Raw genomic sequence first — 21,157 nt, forward strand, 5'->3', positions numbered from 1 at the left:
ATTGCTCCTTTCAGCTGCCAGGGCTGACTTGCCTGATGGTGAGAGACTCAGCAGGTGCAAGGCTAGCAGGGTGGAGTGTAGCTGTAGATAGTGAGAGATTGAAGTCTTTCTTCTTAATTTCACTTTCCTGTTCACCTCCTTGCCACAAACAGCAGTCCCTTGGTTCCTGGACCACAGGATGATTCTTCAATATCCATATTAGTTTCTCTTTGATAACCCAGGACTTCATGGTTGTTATCAAAATGTGCAGCCATATTTCTTTATTTATAGGTCGACAGAAAAAGGGTATCTCCATAAATGAAGTTGAGTTCTTCTATAGTGTTCATCCGTCATGAACATCTGCTCTGTTGATAATGTGTATTTTGCCGTTTTCTTCTCAGAATTACTGATTTCATCTGAGAGAATCTTAACCATGTAATAGCCTCCATCTGATTGTACAGTGTAATATTTAATGGATAAAACTGTGTCCTAAGGCTGTGCTTTTTGAAATGGAATAATATGAATTTTAACTCTCATTTTACTGGTTTGCATTGCTTATATTTTAATCTCTGAGAAATGCAATTTTATGCTATTTTCCCTCACCAATTTAGTATAAGACATTTTTAATACAATCTGGCAAAGAGAACAAAGCTGTCTCAGTTGCTTCTTATCCATTATCTTTTAGGTTAATAAACTATTATTTTTAATCAGCAATCTGTGATAGTAGAGCATTAGGTTTTCTGCTTAAGTATTACTAAAGGACAATCATTATTTCAAAATAATTGTTGGCCCACAGGAAGAAAAACAAAGTACATAATCTCAGAATCAACATTATATGACTCAGGCATATAAAAGCAGATTTTAAGTACACAAATAAAAGCAAATAAATCCATATTTTATCTGAATGTTGCACTTCAATTTCTTTTCTAGACTAATGTTATATGCTTAAGGAAACTGAATTTTATTGCTGTGGATAAAGTTTAATGAGGATTTAGATATGAAAGCTCCGATATGAAAATTCATAGGTATCATTGCTTCTGCAATATTCTATCCAATCAGACAAAGCTATTCTACCAAACCTTATAAAGAGATGCTGGTGGAGTCTAAGGAAGTACAGAGCCGCTAAACCAAGGCACGTACTTCACTGCTAAAACTATAGATGCCAACATGTCAATATAGCAATATTAGAAAAGGTATCAAGAAAACTATTTCATGTACAGTCATGGGGGGGGGGGAGTGCACTCTCTTTGAATTCTGTAGTTTTACATATGAAGACATAATGACAATCACCTGTTCCTTGGCAGGTTTTAAAATTGGGTAAATACAATCTCAGATGAACAACACTGTATGACATATTACACTGTGTCTGTACACCATGACTGTAACTCTGACATACTAATAATGAGATGCTACTGCAGAATTGTGGGAAGAACCAGCTGGCCATCTGTGCTGCATCTATTATACCCCAAAAACATCGAACCAGGGAGGGTGTGGAGGAGCTATAGTGGGTAGGCACAAGCTTTACTAAATTTACTTCCTCGCACCATATGAGTCTGGAACAAGTGGCTCTCCTGGCCTACCAGATTTACAATTATAAAGGTTATTAAAAGGGGTGGAGGGAGACAGTGAAGAGCCACCGAAGAATGTGTATAGATAGCCATAATGGCAGAGGTAGGCCATTGTTTGGGCTTGGAGAGGTCAACGTGTATTTACCATCTTCAAGGCACTGTGCAGGTGTGTGCTACATTCCTCTAGTTCATCCTTGCCCTTTACTATCAGCCTAGAGTGCACAAAAGAGTTTTTAAATCAACCTCAGTAGGGCGAGGATAGGGAGGCTTCAAGCTTGTGGATTCTTCTTTGTTTCTTACTAGTACCCTACAATCTGCCAACTGGTGTAGAAGTCAGAATGAACAGATTCTGAGCCTCAATAACTGAATGGAACTCATAGGCCTCCCACATAAATATCCATTATTGGTTAGTTTCATTTCAGCAGTATAATTTAGGAAACGAGAGTCCTTTTGTTGCTACTATCGTTAAAAATCTGGCAGCCAGACATTCTTGCCAATCTTCCAAAATCTCTCAGAGAACTACCAGTAGATTCAGACCTTCCTTCTGTGTCCCGTCCCCGCCCCCTGCCCCCCCGCCATTGCAGCATGGTATGAACTGAACCTAAAGTGTGAAGCAAATAGCAAGTGCTGCAGAAATACAACTTGAAGAAAGAAGTCTATACCAGTGAAGCAACAGTCCACATACAGCAGTGACATGACTCCCCAGTGAAGGAGTGGGAAAGTTTGACTCTCCTCAAGTTGTCATTACAGGCATGCTTATTTCTTTAGTAAATGAAATGGTACAGATAAATCTGAATTGCATGCTGAGGGAAGTGTGTGTGTGTGTGTGTGTGTGTGGTGGAAATAACTGCTGAAAAACACTGGAAACACCTGCAACAGATTACAGATACATGCTGCAACACAACTGTTAATATGCCTAACCTTTATCCAGCGATGGTTAGCCTCCTTGAGTCTAGTGTCAAGCTTATGTTTTACTTCAGGGCTCAGTGATGCACTACCAAGTGCTTTTCCTCCAGCTTCAGTTAATCGTTTCAGTATTCCCTTGTGTGGAGGCAGTTCTTCCACTCTTAACTGGAACAGACAAATGCAACATTTAAAATGAACTGTAGTAGAATTTTCAACTCCCTTATCTTCACCTCTATTGATTAGTTTATCAGCTGAAGTAAGTAGACTCAAGAGCTCAATTCAGCACAACGTATCCACAGCTTTTGTTCTAGGCTGCTGTGCCTCAGGAAAAGGCGATGGATAGCAGTCCTTCTTTTGCATTAGAATGATTCCCATCTCCGCGACACAGCTGCTCACCAACATGGCAAAGCCATAGAGGAACGAAATAAAATATTTAAAGCTCAGGAGAATAAAAAGGTCAAGTACTAATTCATAATATTGCTCAGAATTTAGTCACTTGGTGTTTCACAGGCCCAAAATAAATAAAAAATATGGTTAACTGTAATGATTTCCTTTCATATTGGCCCAGTATGTATATATAACCATAAACTATGGCTTAGTGATATGCACACAAACCTGAGGCTCACATGCACTCTCTTCTCTAGTGTGACTGTTAGGAAAATATCCTAAGTTTCCACTTTTAAACCAACCAGTTTCCTGTTACTGCCAAACTCAGGAAATTTAAACTGTGGTTTGAAAATAAACCAAGATGATAAATTCCGATTGATTCTGACTTGTTTGAACCACCATAATTTATGCTAACCAAAGTTTACCCAATTCTGGACATCAGAAGGAACACTGGATTGCTTAAAAGCAGAAGCAAAAGCTTCTTATCTCTTAAACTGACAGTCATACTGGAAGAATTGAAGGCACATAAGCCTGAGTCACATGCTAGCCCGTGCATATAAAGCTAAACATCAAAAATTAGCATTTCACTTTGTTATACAGCTTCACCATAGCTGTGATGAGATTCAACAGAAATCTGTAACCTCCCAGTGATATGTAACTCTTTCATCTGTACTTGTATACCTGTATACACTTACTTTCTTTAAACATTCTGTGACGTTAATTTATTATGGATCTGTTTGGGGATTTCTTCCTCCAATTATTAGCTTTTTCTCCATGCAGATTTATTGTACTTCTGCCTGCTGCAGAAGTTATTCCAAGTCTACTACTACTATTACTACTCTGTTGTGTGTAGGTGCTGTAGTTTTAGCTATATAAGGGCAAACATGGGACTTGTGTCAATATTGGTATATAGGCTAATTGTACACAAAGTTTCACAAATCATCATCATTCATATACACCCTTCATATAAACATGCAGTGGAAACATTTTATTTTGAAGGCATGGAATGTATACACATATCTCTTGTTCTATCCTAATCACAGAAAATCAAATCAAGAGCAAGAGATTCATTTGAAGAAGAAGGCTTCTGCACACACATCACTTGCTGGATCATAAACAGTGGGCATAACTTTCATGTGCATGTATGTGCATGTTGTCCAACCACGCTGTATTATTTTCAGTGGGATGTGCATTCAGATGTGACATAACTATATTGGGCTGTTACACTTTAAGAAGGTTTGTGTGAGGGGGGAACCATCCAAATTCAAATGTACAGGTTTCAAGTTTCAGCAAGAGCATTGCAGTTTTGTGGACACTGACACTGGTAGTGACATATTTAGATTGACAATTTCAGTGCTCAGAGCACTTTATCAAATTTTCCTAAGATGAGACAGAGGGCAATAAGCATAGCACAGTTCTGCCATGATCATTTCCTCTTTGCTGCCTCATCTCAGCATATCTTGACAATCCTCAGTTTAGGAAGGAGTCAGAACAAGGACATTTCACAGAGAGATTTTTTTTTAAACCCACTTCCTTGGTTATAGTTTGACAGGTCCTATACATGGCAGAGAAATACTTCCTTTTTTAAGTTCCCCCATACAGATAAGTGTTTCTGCCCTTTTTCAAACCACCTTAATCAGAGCTCAATAATTTCTAGAGTGTTTTGCAGCATTAAGGATTGGCATGAATCAGATATTTTAAAGCTATGATCAAGCTAATGAATTAGTTCCCCAATGAAAAACTTTTCCTAGGATAACTAACAGCACACTTTTATACATGCTAAATCAGAGGTAATGCCAACTGTGTGTAATGATGGTTACTCCCAGGTAAGTGGGTATAGGATTATACACTGAAGTTGCAATACTATAACCACTAACTTCTAAGTAGATATTATAAGATTGTGCTTTAACAAAGAATTAAAGTAGAACATTAAATTCTAGAGCATCAGTGTTTCTGGAAGTTAATTCTTGCACTTGGGTATGAATTCTGAAGTCAGACAGATTATAAAATAAAAAACTGGAATTAAAAACACTAAACAATAACACTAAACTGGTGTCCCCCCCAAAAAAACCCCCCACATTACTTCATCGTTGTATATTCCTTACAACTATGGAGCTATTTTATTTGATACTGTCCATGTGATTTTTTTGGCTGGAAATGGAGGCACTCATGCAGCTAATTGAGAAATAATTGTTTTACTATTATATTCTAATGGATTATTGAATATTGCTTTATTTTATATAAGTTGTTTATTTTAAAGTTATTGCGACCTTTTTGTAGATCATTATTATTAATGTTTGCCATTTTAGCATGTTTTTGTATGTGTTGGAAGCCACCCAGAGGGGCTGGGGAAACCCAGCCAGATGGGCGTGGAATAAATAAAAGTGTTGTTGTTGTTGTTGTTATTTCCTAGAAGTGCATAAGGAATGCAGTGCCAAAAGTTGTATTTATGTCAACTTTACTGCTTTTTAATTTGGGGTGTGGGGAGAGTGGAAGGAGACAAAGGCAGCTAATGATATAAAAATGGACAGGCTTTTTCCATACCTTTACTTTCTGAAGAGTGTCCTTTAACTGGTATTCATTTCCTGGTTCAACAGGAATGCCAACAACACTACTTGCTTCGTCTAACCATAAATAAAACTTATTTAAATTATATTGCAATTCTGTCAGAAGATTCTGTTCTTCTTCTAGCCTGTGGTAATAAAAGAAAAATATCAACATTAACAGGTGGTTCCAAGTATATTAATTATTAACCCTACCCAGCATAGTAGTAGCACTTAATGGAAATGTAACAGATAAATATATAAATTCCTTTATTAAAGACACATGAAAACATTGTTCACTGAAACATACATTAACTGAAGCCGTAGTTTTGATCAGCTCAAAATTTAGGTGGAGTTTCATTTTTATAATAGATTTTTAAAAATTCACCACTTGATTCATAGCACTCAAAATGTCACTCCTGAATTTCAGGCTTTGCCTTCAGAAAGAATGTACCTGAAAGAGGCACTAAAACTTTTTAATGCTGTATACTTTTAAAATAGAAGAGTATAAATAAAGGATAAATATGCCTTACTCCTGTAGCTCATTTACTCATTCCCTCTCCATAATCTATTTTCTGCTAATCTTAATATTATTCTGTGACCTCTATTTGTTTCAAGCACACTTCAGTGATTAACTCCTACTGCCTTTAACAAGACTTAGGCACGCTGAACATTCCTTGGACCGACTTTCTGGAGCACAGGGCTTGCTGGGCACTTTCCTGAAGGGAAACATGAATACCCAGAAGGCATAGAAAGCATCTGTGTACCTGTAGAAAGCTATTTTGTACTCAGGAAAGCTCTTTTGTACTTAGGGTTCTCTGTGCTTATCAGAGATATATATTGGATGACATTTTCACTTCATCCATCTGGAAACATCAACAATGATTTATCTACACCAGCCTTTTCCTTAGAGCTCTGGATTTTTACATTAAAAATCTGAACGCTTAGCAAAAGAAATGTGTGTAGGAAAACCCAGATGCATGGATTCCTTTATGTTAAACAAGCTGTACTATATCATGCATTGAACTCTGCAGGACTCACTTACAACAGACGGTGCAAAGGATTTGGTTTTTACTCTTAATTTCCTGTGTTTATTCTTTTACATTCTGTAAAGGAGGAGCAATGGCCACAACAAAAACCCTGGTGCAGTTTTTCCCCCTTGGAAAGCGTGGCTGTGATCCAAACTAGGTATACAAGTTTGCCTGTTCGCAATGTAATGCCAGAGGTGTGGGAAAGTTGTGTGTCAAAAGCAGCCTGGGGTCCACAGGGTGCTTTTACCCCCACCCAAAAAGTAACAAAGGGATACAATCAGACAGTGGCTTAATCTATCTTTCTTCCACCTCTTTTCTGTTTTCTCCCCACAGTGCTTTCCGATGATGTTGTGGTGCCTCCCGCAATTTATTTTTTTTGCTAGTTTCCTTGTTTTGGGTCTCATTGAGAAAAGCAGTTTTTGTTTTTCATAGCACTAATTCAGCTCTTCGGTTCTGCAGTGGGTACAGTCTGCCAGCATTCTGGACTTCCAAACTATCCAGATTCCTTCCTCAGCCTTCATTCTGATTCTAAGATTGCCACCACCCCCTTCATAAACACCTGCCATCCCAAAATGCGAAAGAGTTCTTTTGGTAAGAAATAAGTGGCAGGCAACTGCACCCACTTTCAACTTATCATTTTATGGTTTGAAAGGAACTCTCAGGTTATTCTGGGACTAGTGGGACCTGCACAGCCACACCTGCCTCACATTTCTATCCCCACTAGGATTTGTAAATATATATTTTAATCCTGATGCATTTGATGAAAATAATAAACTCCAACTCTCTTTACTATGGACATAAAAGCCATATTTACCTTGTGAATCAATTGAATGCACTTAAAATAGTGGGAAGGTGGGAAAATATTTGTGTTTGTCAAATTTTTCCAGTGTTCTGATTTGCATTACATCTGCTTTTTATTCCAGATCAAGGTACAGACACTTACAATAACTAGAGCAAACATGGTTTATACCAGTGGTTCCCAACTGGTGGTCTGCGGTCCCCAGAACCCATCCACAGGGTCTGTGGCACCATTCACATAACAAAAACTATAATAGAGATATATTTGTTTTTTCAAAAGTAGGGGGTCCATGGATTTTCTTTTGAAAAATAGGGGGTCTGCAATACTTACCTAATTGGGACCCCTAGTTTATACAGTTTTTTCAGGAGCTATGAACTAGGGTGAATTGATAAACTTTCTCTTAAAAAGTTAATATGTATGGCTAAGCAAACTAAGCTCAATTCTTCCAATATTTCCAATGAGGCACTTTGTAATATTGCAGACTTTGCTAGACTAGCTGGGAACTGCTCTGTTATATTGCAAGAGTTTCAGAATCGAGATAAATGCCCCCTTCCCTTCTTCCTTCCTTCATTCTTCTCTTCCTTCATTTGTGGGCCAAAACTAAAGATTTATATGATTTATTAAACAGTAGTTTCTTAATGGCATCTGAACAAGGAAACTGTGGTTTAATCTCACTTTACTAACTGAAATTTGTTCTCAGCTCAATAATCATGGTTTACTAAGATTAACTAGTTAAATTTGAATTGCCCTAAAAATAAATATGCTCCTAAGAAAGGTAACCAATAATGATTCCTAGTTTCTAGAAAATCTTGATAAATCTCTAGTGGGTATTGGAAGATCTCCAGGATATATCTAATATATGATAATGATACTCTCTCTTTAAACCCTGTGGTTATATTTTATGTAGCAGAATAAATAGGCATTTCTGTTAAAGTTTAATTGGCAACACTTTGAAGAATGCACCACATTGATTTGAAAGCTTGTATTGATTTCTTTGTCAAGCTAATTCTGCTGTTAAAACTATACCTATTAGTATTTTTATTTTACATAAAAGTATCTAAATTAAAAAAACTTCTAGACAAGCATCACTATTTTTAAACTAGAGAAACACTGAGAATTTCATGATGAGAACTGCAGTTAAAAGGAGAACTAGATACATACATTTTGCATAGATCTATGGAATACCAATAGCTTATAATCTATTTAGGGCACAATCCTACGGTCTCTGGAGGGTGTTCCAGATGCTATATGATTTTTCAGATCTCCCTCTCTGAGGATGGAGAGTGAAATCTGTTTTCAGAGATGGAGAGCCAAACTCCTATCTGCAGCTGCAGAAAGGTATAAAGTTGGTGCTTCTCCTAAGACAAAAAAGGAAATGTATGCCAGGAGAAGTTGTGGATTTGCAGGATCCAAAGCCCTGCAGTTCACCCAATGTACCCCAAGAATGTGGGGGTAGGGGGAGATTACACTAGCCCTGAAGCTGAAGCTCTTTTGAACAGCACTGAGATGACACAGTGGTGATGATGTATATTGTTCCTTCCTGACAATCACTGCCATACAAATAGGCTCTAAGATAAGCTCCTACCTGCACCTGGTAACTGTTGTATGTGAGCCACGTTGAATACTAAAAAAAAAGAACAGGTATTGATAGTATAATTCCAATTCTAGCACTGAAATAATCAAGGGGTTGAACAACTGTATGGGGAATGTTTATAACATTTGGGTCTTTTCCATTTCGAAAAAAAGGTAAGTTAGGTAAGAGGGAACTGTGTTGAGGTGTGACTATGCATGGAGTGGATAAAGTGGATCAAGAAAAGTGCTTCTCCATCTCTCATAACACTAGAACTGAATGTTGGAAGATTCAAGACAAACAAAATGAAGTGCTTCTTCACACAGTGAAGCTGAACTATGGAATTCACTGCTGCAGGAGGGTAGTGATGGCTGCCAACTTGGGTGGCTTTAAAAGAGGGTTAGACAAATTCATGGAGGATAAGGCTAACAATGGCTGTAAAAGCACAATGGCTATGTTCTGTTTCCACTGTCAGAGACAGCACGCTTCTGTACATCAGTTGCTGGGAATCCCAAGTGGGGAGAATGCACTTGTAATCAGGTTCTGCTTGCACACCTTTCATAGGCATCTGGTTGGCCACTATGAGAACAGCATGCTGGGCTAGAGGGGCCACTGGCTGGATCCAGCAGGGCTCTTCTTAAGTTCTTACAGCAAAAAACAGCTTTACTATGCACACAGTAAATCACACTGAGATAAGCTGCAGCAAATATTTAGAAGTGGCATGCCACAGAATTAAGGGGACATTAATCACATATTGTGTGCAAAGTACCCATTTCTAGAAGAAAAATATTATTACAAAGTAGTGGAATACTTTAAAGCATTACAGCAATGCTGTGCTTCTAAGGTTATCATCTTGACAGCAATGTTTAAAAATGTTTTACTCAAGCATTCAAGATCTCAAGTGCTATATCTTTGTTTACCTACAGGTTTAATGATTTGCTAGGATTTATTCCAACATGTGGTAGTAACAGTAATAAATGGTGCATTTAAAACTCTCCATCTGCAATTAAGTGCTAGATATTTTATTTCAAGAGTCATTTCAATACATTTACCCAAGAACAAGCTGTGGCTTCTGTTTGAAATATTGGATGAGTGGCTGCTTGCATTACAAATACTCCTAATAAATTTTCAGTAAGTGGAATAACAGTGAGCACAGCAAGAAATTCAAATATAACTTTAGAAGTAAATGCAAAAAAGGGGAAAAAAAGAAGATTATGCTTCTGTGCTATACAGTCAAATGTATACACAAACACACAGAAAACATCTTGCAGTTGGAAGGTATCAAACCCACTCCTGACCATTATATTGCTACAAAAACAATTAGCCAGTTTTAACAACATGTATCGCAATTATGTTATTATTTTATTAGAGATATTTTAAGCCACCTTTCATTGTTACCCGCCCCAGGCTGGGCTCCAATATAAAACAAAACATACAAATATTTCTAAATAAGAGCACATAAAAGTAATTAAAATGTCATTGATAAATCACATATCAAAACGCCATTCAATGCTATAGGCAGTTCCATCCTGGGCACCAATCAACTTAATCAACATCACATAAATGCCTGGGTAAATAAATCCAGTTACAGATAGGTAGCCGTGTTGGTCTGCCATAGTCAAAACAAAAAATTTTTTTTCCCTTCCAGTAGCACCTTAAAGACCAACTAAGTTAGTTCTTGGTATGAGCTTTCGTGTGCATGCACACTTCTTCAGGCTCTGAAGAAGTGTGCATGCACACGAAAGCTCATACCAAGAACTAACTTAGTTGGTCTTTAAGGTGCTAATGGAAGGAATTTTTTATATTTTTTTGGTAAATAAATAGTTTTTCAAGTTGGTTCTGAAAAGAAAGTAAGGCAGCCTCCAGCTGCACTCTAGAGGAGAGAAAACCAATGAGGGGTCAAGGAGAAGCAGCAGTATTACTCCCTGCTGATTGCATGTATTAAAGCTGCAACTATTGCTCTGATTCTTTTCCTGGAAACCTATGGCCATATTCAAGTGCAGCAATAGATTGCTGACCTCAGGCCCTTTTGGTTGATCTGCTCTCTGTTTCTCCTACAGCGTTCAGATAAATGCATCAGACATTGTTAGAGGTGCAGCCCCTGGCAATGTCCCTCCCTTCCCAACTTGAGCACAGGCCATCCCCCTATAACCAAGCATTCAACATTAAGGACAAATATCCTAGGCCTGTACACATATAGGGCTACACAGGGTTCCTACTCAAGAAATAGCAATTGATGTGGTTTGCCAGATGGCATGGCCAGCAACTGTGTAGAAATTGGAGGCAAGGCTAGTAGGCTGTCCTGCACGCACCCAGAGAAGGAAGGCAAACAGCTAACTATTAATTCTTTATTGGCAAAAGCACACACTTACAAAAGTTCCTAGGGTGTACTAGACACACACCCACACCCACACCCTAGTGTCTACATAGCTGGCATGAACTTTTCTAGGTTCATGCTGGAAGCATCAGTGGGACCACACACCCTACCCCTGGGCTTATGTACATTCGCCTGATGGAGTGCATCCATACAACCTGAGACTTCTGCACAGGTCATCGCTGTGCTTCCGTCTTCAAGCCCCTCCTAGTTCTAGAAAACAGTGGGGGCGGGGACCAGGGGGCATTTGACTAGCCTGCTCCTTGCTTGAGCATGTTTGAGTCCTCTGCTTCTAACACATCCTGTGCCCCCACCTCCGTATTTGACTGCTTGCACCCTTACCCTCCCTTACCCTCATGGGTGGCATCAAATTCCATGAATTGCTGGCCCCCTCTCCAGGGTCATCCTCCAGCCCCTCTGCTTCCATCACACACTAGTCAGAGCCCTGCCACTCCCTGACATATGACCTCACACGTTCAGCATTTGTAGAATCCTAAGAAGTCCTTCCGAAATGTGCAGTTTGGTCCTTAGGCTTGGTGCCACAATCATTGTTTCTAAGGGACTACATAATAAGGAGTAATTAGCATTCATCTTGAGAAGTCACAGTTTCTATTATTAGTAAGAATTTCTTCCATAAGGCCCCAAATATGATGCTCTCTCAGATCTTGGGTGATGGCACTTTTTAACTACTATACTTCTTATGGGGGAGGTGTGCCAGCTTATATTTCCTAGACCTAGATTGAAACTAAATCCATTACCTCTGCTAGAGAATGCCTCTTGGATTCATATACTCCAAGACACAAGGACAAGGCAAATAGAGTATGCTACCTAAATAAGGAACTTGCCCAGAACAAAGAACAAAATGTTCCCTCTTGCTTTGCAAGAAAAGAAAATAACTCTTTTCCTAGGGTTCTCTCAGCTCTAAGAAACACATCAAGAGTTATTTTCAAATGGGGATTTTAGTGGCCACTAATGTGTGTCTGTAACTTTTAACCTTGCCTTTTTAGTTCTGCAATTTATTAGGAAGAGTAATTACCTGATCAGCAAGGTAATCAAATATAACCAGTTTAAATGAATTCGTGTCCCCAGGCTTTCAGCCAGTGGCAGTTGGTTCTCTCACAAAGCTGACATACTTTGTCTCTGGGGGAAGAAAGGGAGGGAGATGGAAACTTGCCAGATGTAGCAAATTTGTTAAGTAATAGACTACATTTTAATTCTTGAAGAGCTTTCAAAGGTGTAAAGTAAGTATATGTGTAGAGAGAGGATTAAAGAGGAACCTGAAATGAAGCCATTTTGTTTCCAGCTGTAATATTAATAGACAAGCAACATTCATTTAACCTATTCAATTTCAAACATCTTTCAGTTATCAGAAATGATAGTGAAGGTTAGTGCCAGATAAGTCTCCTACAATTCACATGGAATTTCTGAAACAACAGCAATTATGAGCTGATATTCAACTAACGCAAAACCCAATTTCTCTGCTAGGAACACATCAGACATGATGGTCAAATCAAGGCAACAATGCAGATGGTAACATTTTGAATTTGAATATTATATTCTTAAGCAGCTAGACAAAGAACATCTATGGAAGCTCTCCAATCAAAGTTATTAAGGCAAATTTTCTCTGTACCACCGCCTAGAGGCTAATCTTTCCTCGGTAGAATTACGGATCTGGCGTAGGACACTTAATTACTGGCTTCACCTAAACTTAAATCCCCCCGATCTCATAACCCCAGTGGACTAAAATTGTCTATCAAAAACTTCACTCTTGTGGCTTATCACCACAACAGCTACTCACTTTGGGTTTTATTAAAGCAAACAGTCTAATTTGTCAGCGTCTAAATAATATCGAGCGTCAGAATAAATTGGCCACAATAAGTAAATTTTGCCCATGGTATGACTATTTTCCACCTCATTTCGACTCTCTTTTGCACCCTATCTGCATAACCTAGCAATTCTAAAATATAGATGCGCTTTTACTCTCACAATATTGAATGTATTGCCCTTGGCTGCACTTGAGGGACGATTCCAGCAGATTCCACACAAAAAACGCTTATGTCCCTATGGAGATGGCAGTACCAAATCGGTGGTGCATGGCTTCTGGCTTGCACTCTTTATAAAGACTTGAGGAATGAGATTATCACCCCTCTTTAATTGTCCATTCTGGGTCACTCAACCACTGCCACAGTGTCCTTTCTCTTGGCAGATTAAGCAGGTGACAGCAAAGGTTGCAAGGTTTTTAGCTGGGGCAATCAGAATAAGATCCACTATTTGACTACAGATTCAAAACCCTAAAATGTATTTTATATAATTGAATTTTTATTACTATTCTTTGTATATTGTATTGTTGTTTTATTGCTACGGCGGATGGCTGATGCAAATAAAGATTCATTCACTCACTCATTCTATAGTAGCCATTTGTGGTGTGGGCTCATTTCAGCGTGTGTGTGGTGCCCACAGCAGTTTATCTAGTTTGCAAATATGTACTTGGGCCCAAATAAGTGGCAATCCCAAGCATGAGGAACTAGAGAAGGCCTGGGTTTCAACCAATAGGTCTGCTATGATTGCTCCTCATTTGGCCCTGGAATACTGTCAAAATAGTATAATTATATGCATATATTTACTCAGTAGTGTCATGTGACCAAATGAATTGGGAATTAAATGAATTTTCTAGGATATAAATATATGTTTTTATGCCAGGAAGCAAAAGTAATTTACTAAAGTAGAACTCAGTATTTAAAATGTACTGCTTTCTCTTCAGCTATTGATTTGTAATTATAAGTTAACTAGAGCCCTGGTAAGTTAACAATCAATAAGTGCAACCAGTTTCTTCAAGCTACCTCCAAACTCTCTGGACTCTCTAGTTTAGGATGGGAAACTCCTTCATTCTTGTGAGGGAAATAATATTGGTTAGGGATGAGTTATATAATGGAGAGAAGGAGAAGACTTGGAGCATCTTTTGTCAAGATCTTTCCTCCAGTTATTGCATCTGTTGCAGAGGAACTGTGTTTATTCAACATACAAACATTCATCCTCTTGATTACATTGTGTCTAGTTTCTTATCCTTCCTCTGTTGTCTCTTCCGAGTTGAATTTTAGATTATAAACTCCATAGGGCAGGGATATGTCTTTTGTACTTTGTAAACCATCATGGCATGTTGATTTATCACTAGGAAAAAAGCAATTTCTTCTCCGCATTTGGTCATCTACTTTTTTGGGAACATTGTATGGAATGTGTTTCTGCAAGTCTCTTAATATCTACTGATGTCATGGGTGGCAACTTTTCCTGCCACATCTGGGCAATCTTATTTAAATACATTTAGAAATATGTTAAATTTTCACTTTTCTTCAGAGGCTGATGACCCTCCTACACTGCATAGCAGTGTTATTTTGGAGCGGGAGGGAAGTGACCATACTTAGTGAGAAATGTTCTGTCACATAGAAACACCCTACATTTTATGAAATGTTTTATTATTTTTCTTTTCTTTGCGTGTTCCTTTTTTCTATCACACATTCCCTTTAAATCCTGGAAACCATATCTCCCACAAAAACAAAGCAAACCAGATCCAAACAGAAAACTCTACCACAGTCCAACTTTGCTCCCTACTCTCCATTGCATCCAACCATCCTTTAATAATGCTTGATTACTGTACATTTGGGTTGGGAAAGGGGAAAGTTAACCTGTCTGTCATCTGTCTGTCTGTCTCTCTGTCGAACTGGTCTACCCTCAGTGGACCACTTTCAACAAGTGGGTAGGGTCACTATTCTCCAAAGGAATTATCTTTGCAGCCATGCATTGAATCTAAACCGGGGCTGCCAAATTCCTACTAAAAGCGAATCTTGCATTTAGCATTGAAATTAAATTTAATCCACAGGGATTTACTCCACTTGGGAGCTCTGCTAGGGAACCCCTTAGTGGAGCCAATTTAAGCAGGGCTTGCATCTGGTGCCAAATTGAAAAGGTTCCAATTGCAAGCCTTGCTTGCCAATGAATAATTGGAAGGGTACTTTAAGGATCCCGGATGCTCTTTTGCAGCTGTAGTCATAGGATGTCAGGTGTGAAGCAGGTAGGCATGGCTTATGGACTAAATTCAGATTCCTGGCAGGCTAAATTTTTCATGCTTGGTGTACATCTTTGAAAATAACACACTGTTCGCCTGTTGCAGCAAATACCTGCAGGGTTCCAATATGCTACCTTTTTAGGTGCCCTCCCTTTATCTGAAAAAAGTCTAAATGTCTGTAAGTAATGTACTTTTCCGTCTATAAGATGCCCCCATGTATAAGACGTCCCCTATTTTGGGGGACTCAAATTTAAGAAAATGGGAAATGGCTCAGACTTGTTGAGCTTTTTGGGGAGGATTGCCTAGAGTTGTTGAGCCGCCCACTTCCCACAGCAACAGCCAATCTCCAACAGATCATTCCCCACAGACCTGCCTGAGAAAAGCAGTCCGCTGACAATCGCGTGCATCCCAGAACAGCAGCCGCCAATCACAGCAGCGATAACCAATCCACAGCAGTCCTTGCTGCAGAAACTACCGTAATCACCAACCCAATTAGAGCAGCAGCAGCCAATCCAAAGAAGCCCTTCTAGCAGCCAACAATCACTCACCAAATCATTGATGACAAGCTCCTGCTTGTGCCTGCAGCCAATCACTCGCCCACCCCTTTCACTATCCATGTATAAGACGAGGCATGTTTTTGAACATTAAAAAGGTAAAGGTGAAGGACCCCTGACAGTTATTTTACAGTAAAAAAACAACAACCCTCGTCTTATACACGGTAAAGTACAGTATATGAGAAATAATCTTTCAAGTACTGCTGCATGTGAAACATTAGTATCAGTTACGTGAAGGTGTGGCAGAAATAGCCATTTAGCATCCTACTGCTGCAGCTTACCTCTGGCACATTCAGTATCTCACACATTCCAAGAGAAATTGAATTCAACAATAACCTTCCACATTTTCCTGTTCACATGAACATCTGTGCAGCTCAGGCAAACTTATAAATCAAAAGGGGCATTGCTATTGTAAAAATAAAGAGCTGAACAAAGTATGCTCTATTTTGTATTTGACATCTCTTGGTTTTTTTGGGGGGGGGGGGGGTTGAAACCACACCTGCAAAATTCTTGATAGACACCTTATTTTCTCTTGTAAGCTAGCAACAATTATATTTCAACCTTTCAGAACAACAAAATTCTCTATGAATCACAGTAATTTCCTGACAAAATATCTAACCAGATTTCCAGACCAACTCCTTGTGCTATCAAGTAGTAATATCAAGTTAAATTAAGCCAAAAACTTTACTTCTATTGAAATAATTTTATTCTGCTGCTTCTTTGTGCTTTGTCAATCTAACTGAAACAGGGTGGTGTCTTTGCTGTTGCTTTTTACAGAGAAATTGCTCACTTTTCTGTATTTTCATTTGAAACATCCTGAAAGGGTTGCTAAGAAGCAATGATCAATATAATTTTTGACACACACTCAAATGTAATATCAATAGTAAAGTTTTATAAATTAGATGTAAGTTATTTTTAACCCAACTGTATATTTCCAGTTACACAAAAGTAAATTCCACGGAGTTCACTGGTGCTGACAGCCAACTCAGCATGCAAAGCAGTGCAGCCTTGTATCATGAACAGGTTTTGCTCATTAAACTCTATAATCCTAAGCATGTTTACTTGGAAGTAAGCCATTGTGTTTAGTGTTGTTTACTCTCTAGTAAGCATATGTGCTTTAGTCACATGCAGACCGGTGTATTCCAATCAAATCCAGGTTAAATTCAGACTAAAAGCACAATCCCATACATGATTACTTAGAAGTAAATCCCAGTGAGTTCAGTGGGGCCTACTCACAGAAAGTGGTATAGGACTGCAGCTTACGTTAGATAAACTGCAGTTAGGTCCCACTGAAATAAATGGGACAAGTTAGTGGTGGCTTAACTTAAGACACTTCAGTTGGAATGAAGTCCAAACTTACAATAATAAAATTTCACATTTTGACCCAATATTTTTAAGTGTACACTTGCAGATTTTGCTAAATATTTAGAAAAAGCTGAAACAAAATCCAATGCTTGCTTTATTTATATTTTTTCCCAAAATAAATAAATGCAAAAATAAAGCACTAAAAATAATAATATAATTCAGTAGTGGCAATATTTTATGATTATAAACAAAAAACACATATAATGGGAAGCTATGGATAGGTTGATTGTTCACAAGCTTTTTTTTAAAAAAAAGGATTTCACAGATTTATATAACACAATTACTAAGGAAATTCCTTAAACTCTAACAAAACAATTTGTAATTTGTTGATTTTTTCAATTATTAGAACAGCTTGAAGTATCAAAAATAACATTTACTTGCTATGTTAGCTCACCTCTTTTTTTTCTCTGCCAGTTGTTTGCAGAGTTCCTTCCACCGATAATTCAGGCTTCCCAGTTTCCCCTTCAATACACTGGCATCGGCTATTGATGACTGCTCAATAATTTCCTCCCCAGCTATGTTCAGTGTTCTGACAACAGCTTGCTGTCTCCCAATGCCATCCTGGAGGTCCTGCAAGAAACCAAATAATCTGATAAAAATGGAGTACAATGACCAGATCAAAATGTGCTATGCCAAATGCAAGCATGGTAGAGATAAACCTGCTTTTATAAATGCCCTGTGCACCTAATATCATGTTTAAAAGATGCTTACCTGAATACAGTGTGCAGCATCTGCATGTTAGAAAAATAAACATCTAGACTGAAAAATTTGGGTATAAAAAAGATCACTTATGTATGGGCCAGTTTGTGAGATTAAAGCACTTGTAAAGTGTGATGCTAATTCTGGATTAACTGTGCAAGTATGCCATATCTTAATGAAGCCTAAATGAAACGATGAATACAATAACATCATGTGGCAGAATATTAAACTGATTTTAAAAACAGAGAAGGTGACCAGATAGAAAAGGGTTCATGGTATAGTAATATAAAAGCAGCTTATTTTTGTTGAAACACTTGGATTTAATGGGGGTGTACATGGTCCTTTTGATGACCTTATTTTGTTTATTAATTGTTATTAGTGGACAATCACTTTTAGTTGTTGTTATTTATTTTAAATGTATCTGTGTGGATTGCATTACTATGAACTGTATTGTTTTAAGTCAGATAAGAATGTAAGAAGAGCCTGCTGAATCAGGCCAATGGCCCATCTAGTCCAGCATCCTGTTCTCACAGTGGCCAACCAGATGCAGATGATAAAGCAGAACCTGAGCACAGGTCCATTCTCTGTTCCTGCAGTTTCCAGCAATGGTCTGTGGAGGCAGAACACAGCCTCCATCATGTCTAGCTGCCATCCGTTCATTTCCCTCCCCTCCCATCAAAGGTAATCTTTGGTGATTCCAGAAATGAAATAATACAAAACTTATTGGGCTTAATTACTGAATCAACTGAAACAGTAATTTCCAGATAATTATACATAATGTTTGTTTACTTTTTTTATTAAACAGAATATATGTCACTATGATAATGTTGTTGTTGTTTTTACTGTTATCACTTTGTTTTCAAATTACGTAAACCTGCCTCAGATTTTTTTTTAAATCTATTGAACAGTCAAGATAAATATTGTTAACGAGTAAATAAAACTTAAAATTTAAATGCTGCACAACATTAACTGATTTGGGCATAAATTCTGATTGCACATCACAAAGTAAATGGATAAGCAAGCTTTAGAAGAAATAGCAAAACTTTTAGCTCTCTTTAGGCATTCACTGTGAATCTCTGAAAAGGGCACTTGAACTAGACATGCAAGCCCCACTCCCAAGGTCCTTTTGTGCTATGGGTGCAAAGATATGGAGGATTCTAAGCATGTTTGGCTGAGATTGCTTAGAAGTCTCCTCATGACTGGAACCCCTAAAAAACCATGGTTAGAATCCCTCTACAACTACCCTGACAGATCAGAGAACTGAGGCCAAGAGACAATGACTTGTCTAAGGCCATGCAATGAGCCCACGGCAGAGGCAAGTTTCAAACAAGAAACTTCCTGATTTGTAACTTAATCTCCTAGCTTGTATGCACAGCAGCTTTCAAAAGTCTTCATATAACTACATTTTGACAGTTTTAAAACATGGGAGCCTCCAATATTTGCCAACAGCTCTCTTGTGCCTGGAAGTAGTCTGTCTGTCTGTCTCTCTTTCTTTATTGTTATTATTATTTGCTTATAACAGTAAGGAGCAAGAGTCCTGCAATTGCCTTGATGTCTTTCTTACTTCAAGCCTTCAAAAGAGTTTGCAGTTTTAAAAATATCTTCACTGCAGTTCCCTCTTTGCTGATGTTAGTTCATTAGTCCTTTGCCTTGCTGAATTGACACTTCAGAAAGCAGTGTATCCTGTCAAAAAATGCTGCCTCTGAAAGAGCCAGTTCACTAAAGCATAAGGAATGGTGAAGTAGTGGCAATAGTGACAACTATATTAAAACAATATGAAGCAAAGGTTTTAAATGCCGCTGTCTCCAGTACAGAAAATGATAGGGTGGAAATCATGAGTGAGCGACTCCTATATGCACACAACTATTTATTTTAAACATAGAGATAACATTGGTAGCATACATGATAAACTTGGTTAATGCAGATTCATAGTCCCTTAAATCTGTGATTACAGTCTCAATGAAAATAGTACTAAAACTGCAATTATTCTTTTCTTCCCTTTCAATGCACACCACTGGATGAAGCTGGGGAATCAATAGGGTTGCATGTCTTCCCCTGATTCTATCCTCTCAAAGGTCAGCTTTCAGACTCTTCAAGTTGTCTCAGTATTAAATCCAGCCCTGAATGCAGACTGAAATGGCTCTAGATCAAAGGCAATAAACTGGATTGGGCCAGTGGGCTGAATTATTATCTCCCCCTCACCTCCCACTCCTGGGCCAAGTTTGACAGGTGAGCAGGGGCACTCACCTGATGTCATAATGTTTTTACCTGAAATTAAACCACGGGGTGCAAGCACACTGTGTGCAGCTCTTTGAAAGCCCTGGCAATTAGTGATTGCTGGTGAATGCATAGAGTTCCATGTGATGCTTTGAAGACCCTACAATCAGCTGAACATCAGGCTTTGCATGGAGTCCTGCATGTCATTTGAAACCTAATTTTCAGGGCTTCAGACCCCTTTTTGTCCCGCCATGTCTGTACTTTCTGACGTCAGGAGTAGAGTAAATGGGTATGGTTTTGCTTGGCCAAAATGGCCTTGCCAGATGAGGAAGTATGGCAGGACTACTTAGGTCTGCAGGCCAGATGTTTCCTACTGTGAGCTAGATAATCTGCTTCTTGGAGTAGAACACCGTCCTTCCAGGCACTTTACCTGAGAATTGTGGATGCCCAAAGGACATAGAGCTGAGTGTCATCCACACAGCACATAATGAAGGCACATAGCACAATTCTCCAGATATGGGGTTTCATGTCAATTTTAAAAATCATAGAAAGCAAAATGGAATCTTATGGCAACAGCAGCCATGTTTATGGGCTTTAAACTATGTTATACTACACCTTTTTCAGGTTTAGTACTCTTGGCACAAACTCTATAGTCTGAGGAATTAGAAGACAGCAGCAAATTAGAGCTTGCAATTGAAAAATGAGTGGGACTGTACTTTTTTTTTTAGAAAAGAATAGTGAAATTGGATGCCTGCCCAAACTATTTAATCAACATTACTTTTTTCTTCTTTGTTTGACAAAGGCTGAACTTTAAACGTTTAAATTACTTTTTATCACAGTGAGATGTTGCAGTTCACTGGTATATTTGTGGGTTTCTTTTCACATAAATATTTGTAAGGGGAATCCAAACTAGTATTCTAAGGAAGTGCTTTATATTGAGTTTTGAAAAAGAAGAAGCACATGATGCAGTTGCACAGAACATTCGGATTACAGGATTTAGGTGATTTATCCAGACATTGCTTTAATGTCCAGTTACAATTAAACATCTATGTAAATGGTATCATATCAGCAGCAGCAGCAAGTCTGTGAAAATTAATGCTTTTAC

General features: G+C 38.3%; 1 protein-coding gene across 20 annotated transcripts in view; it reads right to left on the bottom strand.

Annotated features, from left to right (window-relative positions):
* The window catches only part of DMD (dystrophin), a 953,416-nt gene that overhangs the window by 321,106 nt on the left and 611,153 nt on the right, over positions 1-21,157 (bottom strand). For all 20 annotated transcript variants that reach the window (XM_083612216.1, XM_083612211.1, XM_083612219.1 and 17 more), the window contains 3 exons: positions 17,531-17,706; positions 5,385-5,532; positions 2,469-2,618 (listed from right to left, as the gene is read on the bottom strand). In XM_083612216.1, coding sequence (XP_083468342.1) covers positions 2,469-2,618; positions 5,385-5,532; positions 17,531-17,706 — 474 coding nt within the window. The remainder of the gene's footprint in view (positions 1-2,468; positions 2,619-5,384; positions 5,533-17,530; positions 17,707-21,157) is intronic.

Source organism: Podarcis filfolensis (assembly GCF_964270895.1).
Source record: "Podarcis filfolensis genome assembly, chromosome: 4".
Taxonomy (NCBI): Eukaryota; Metazoa; Chordata; class Lepidosauria; order Squamata; family Lacertidae; genus Podarcis; species Podarcis filfolensis.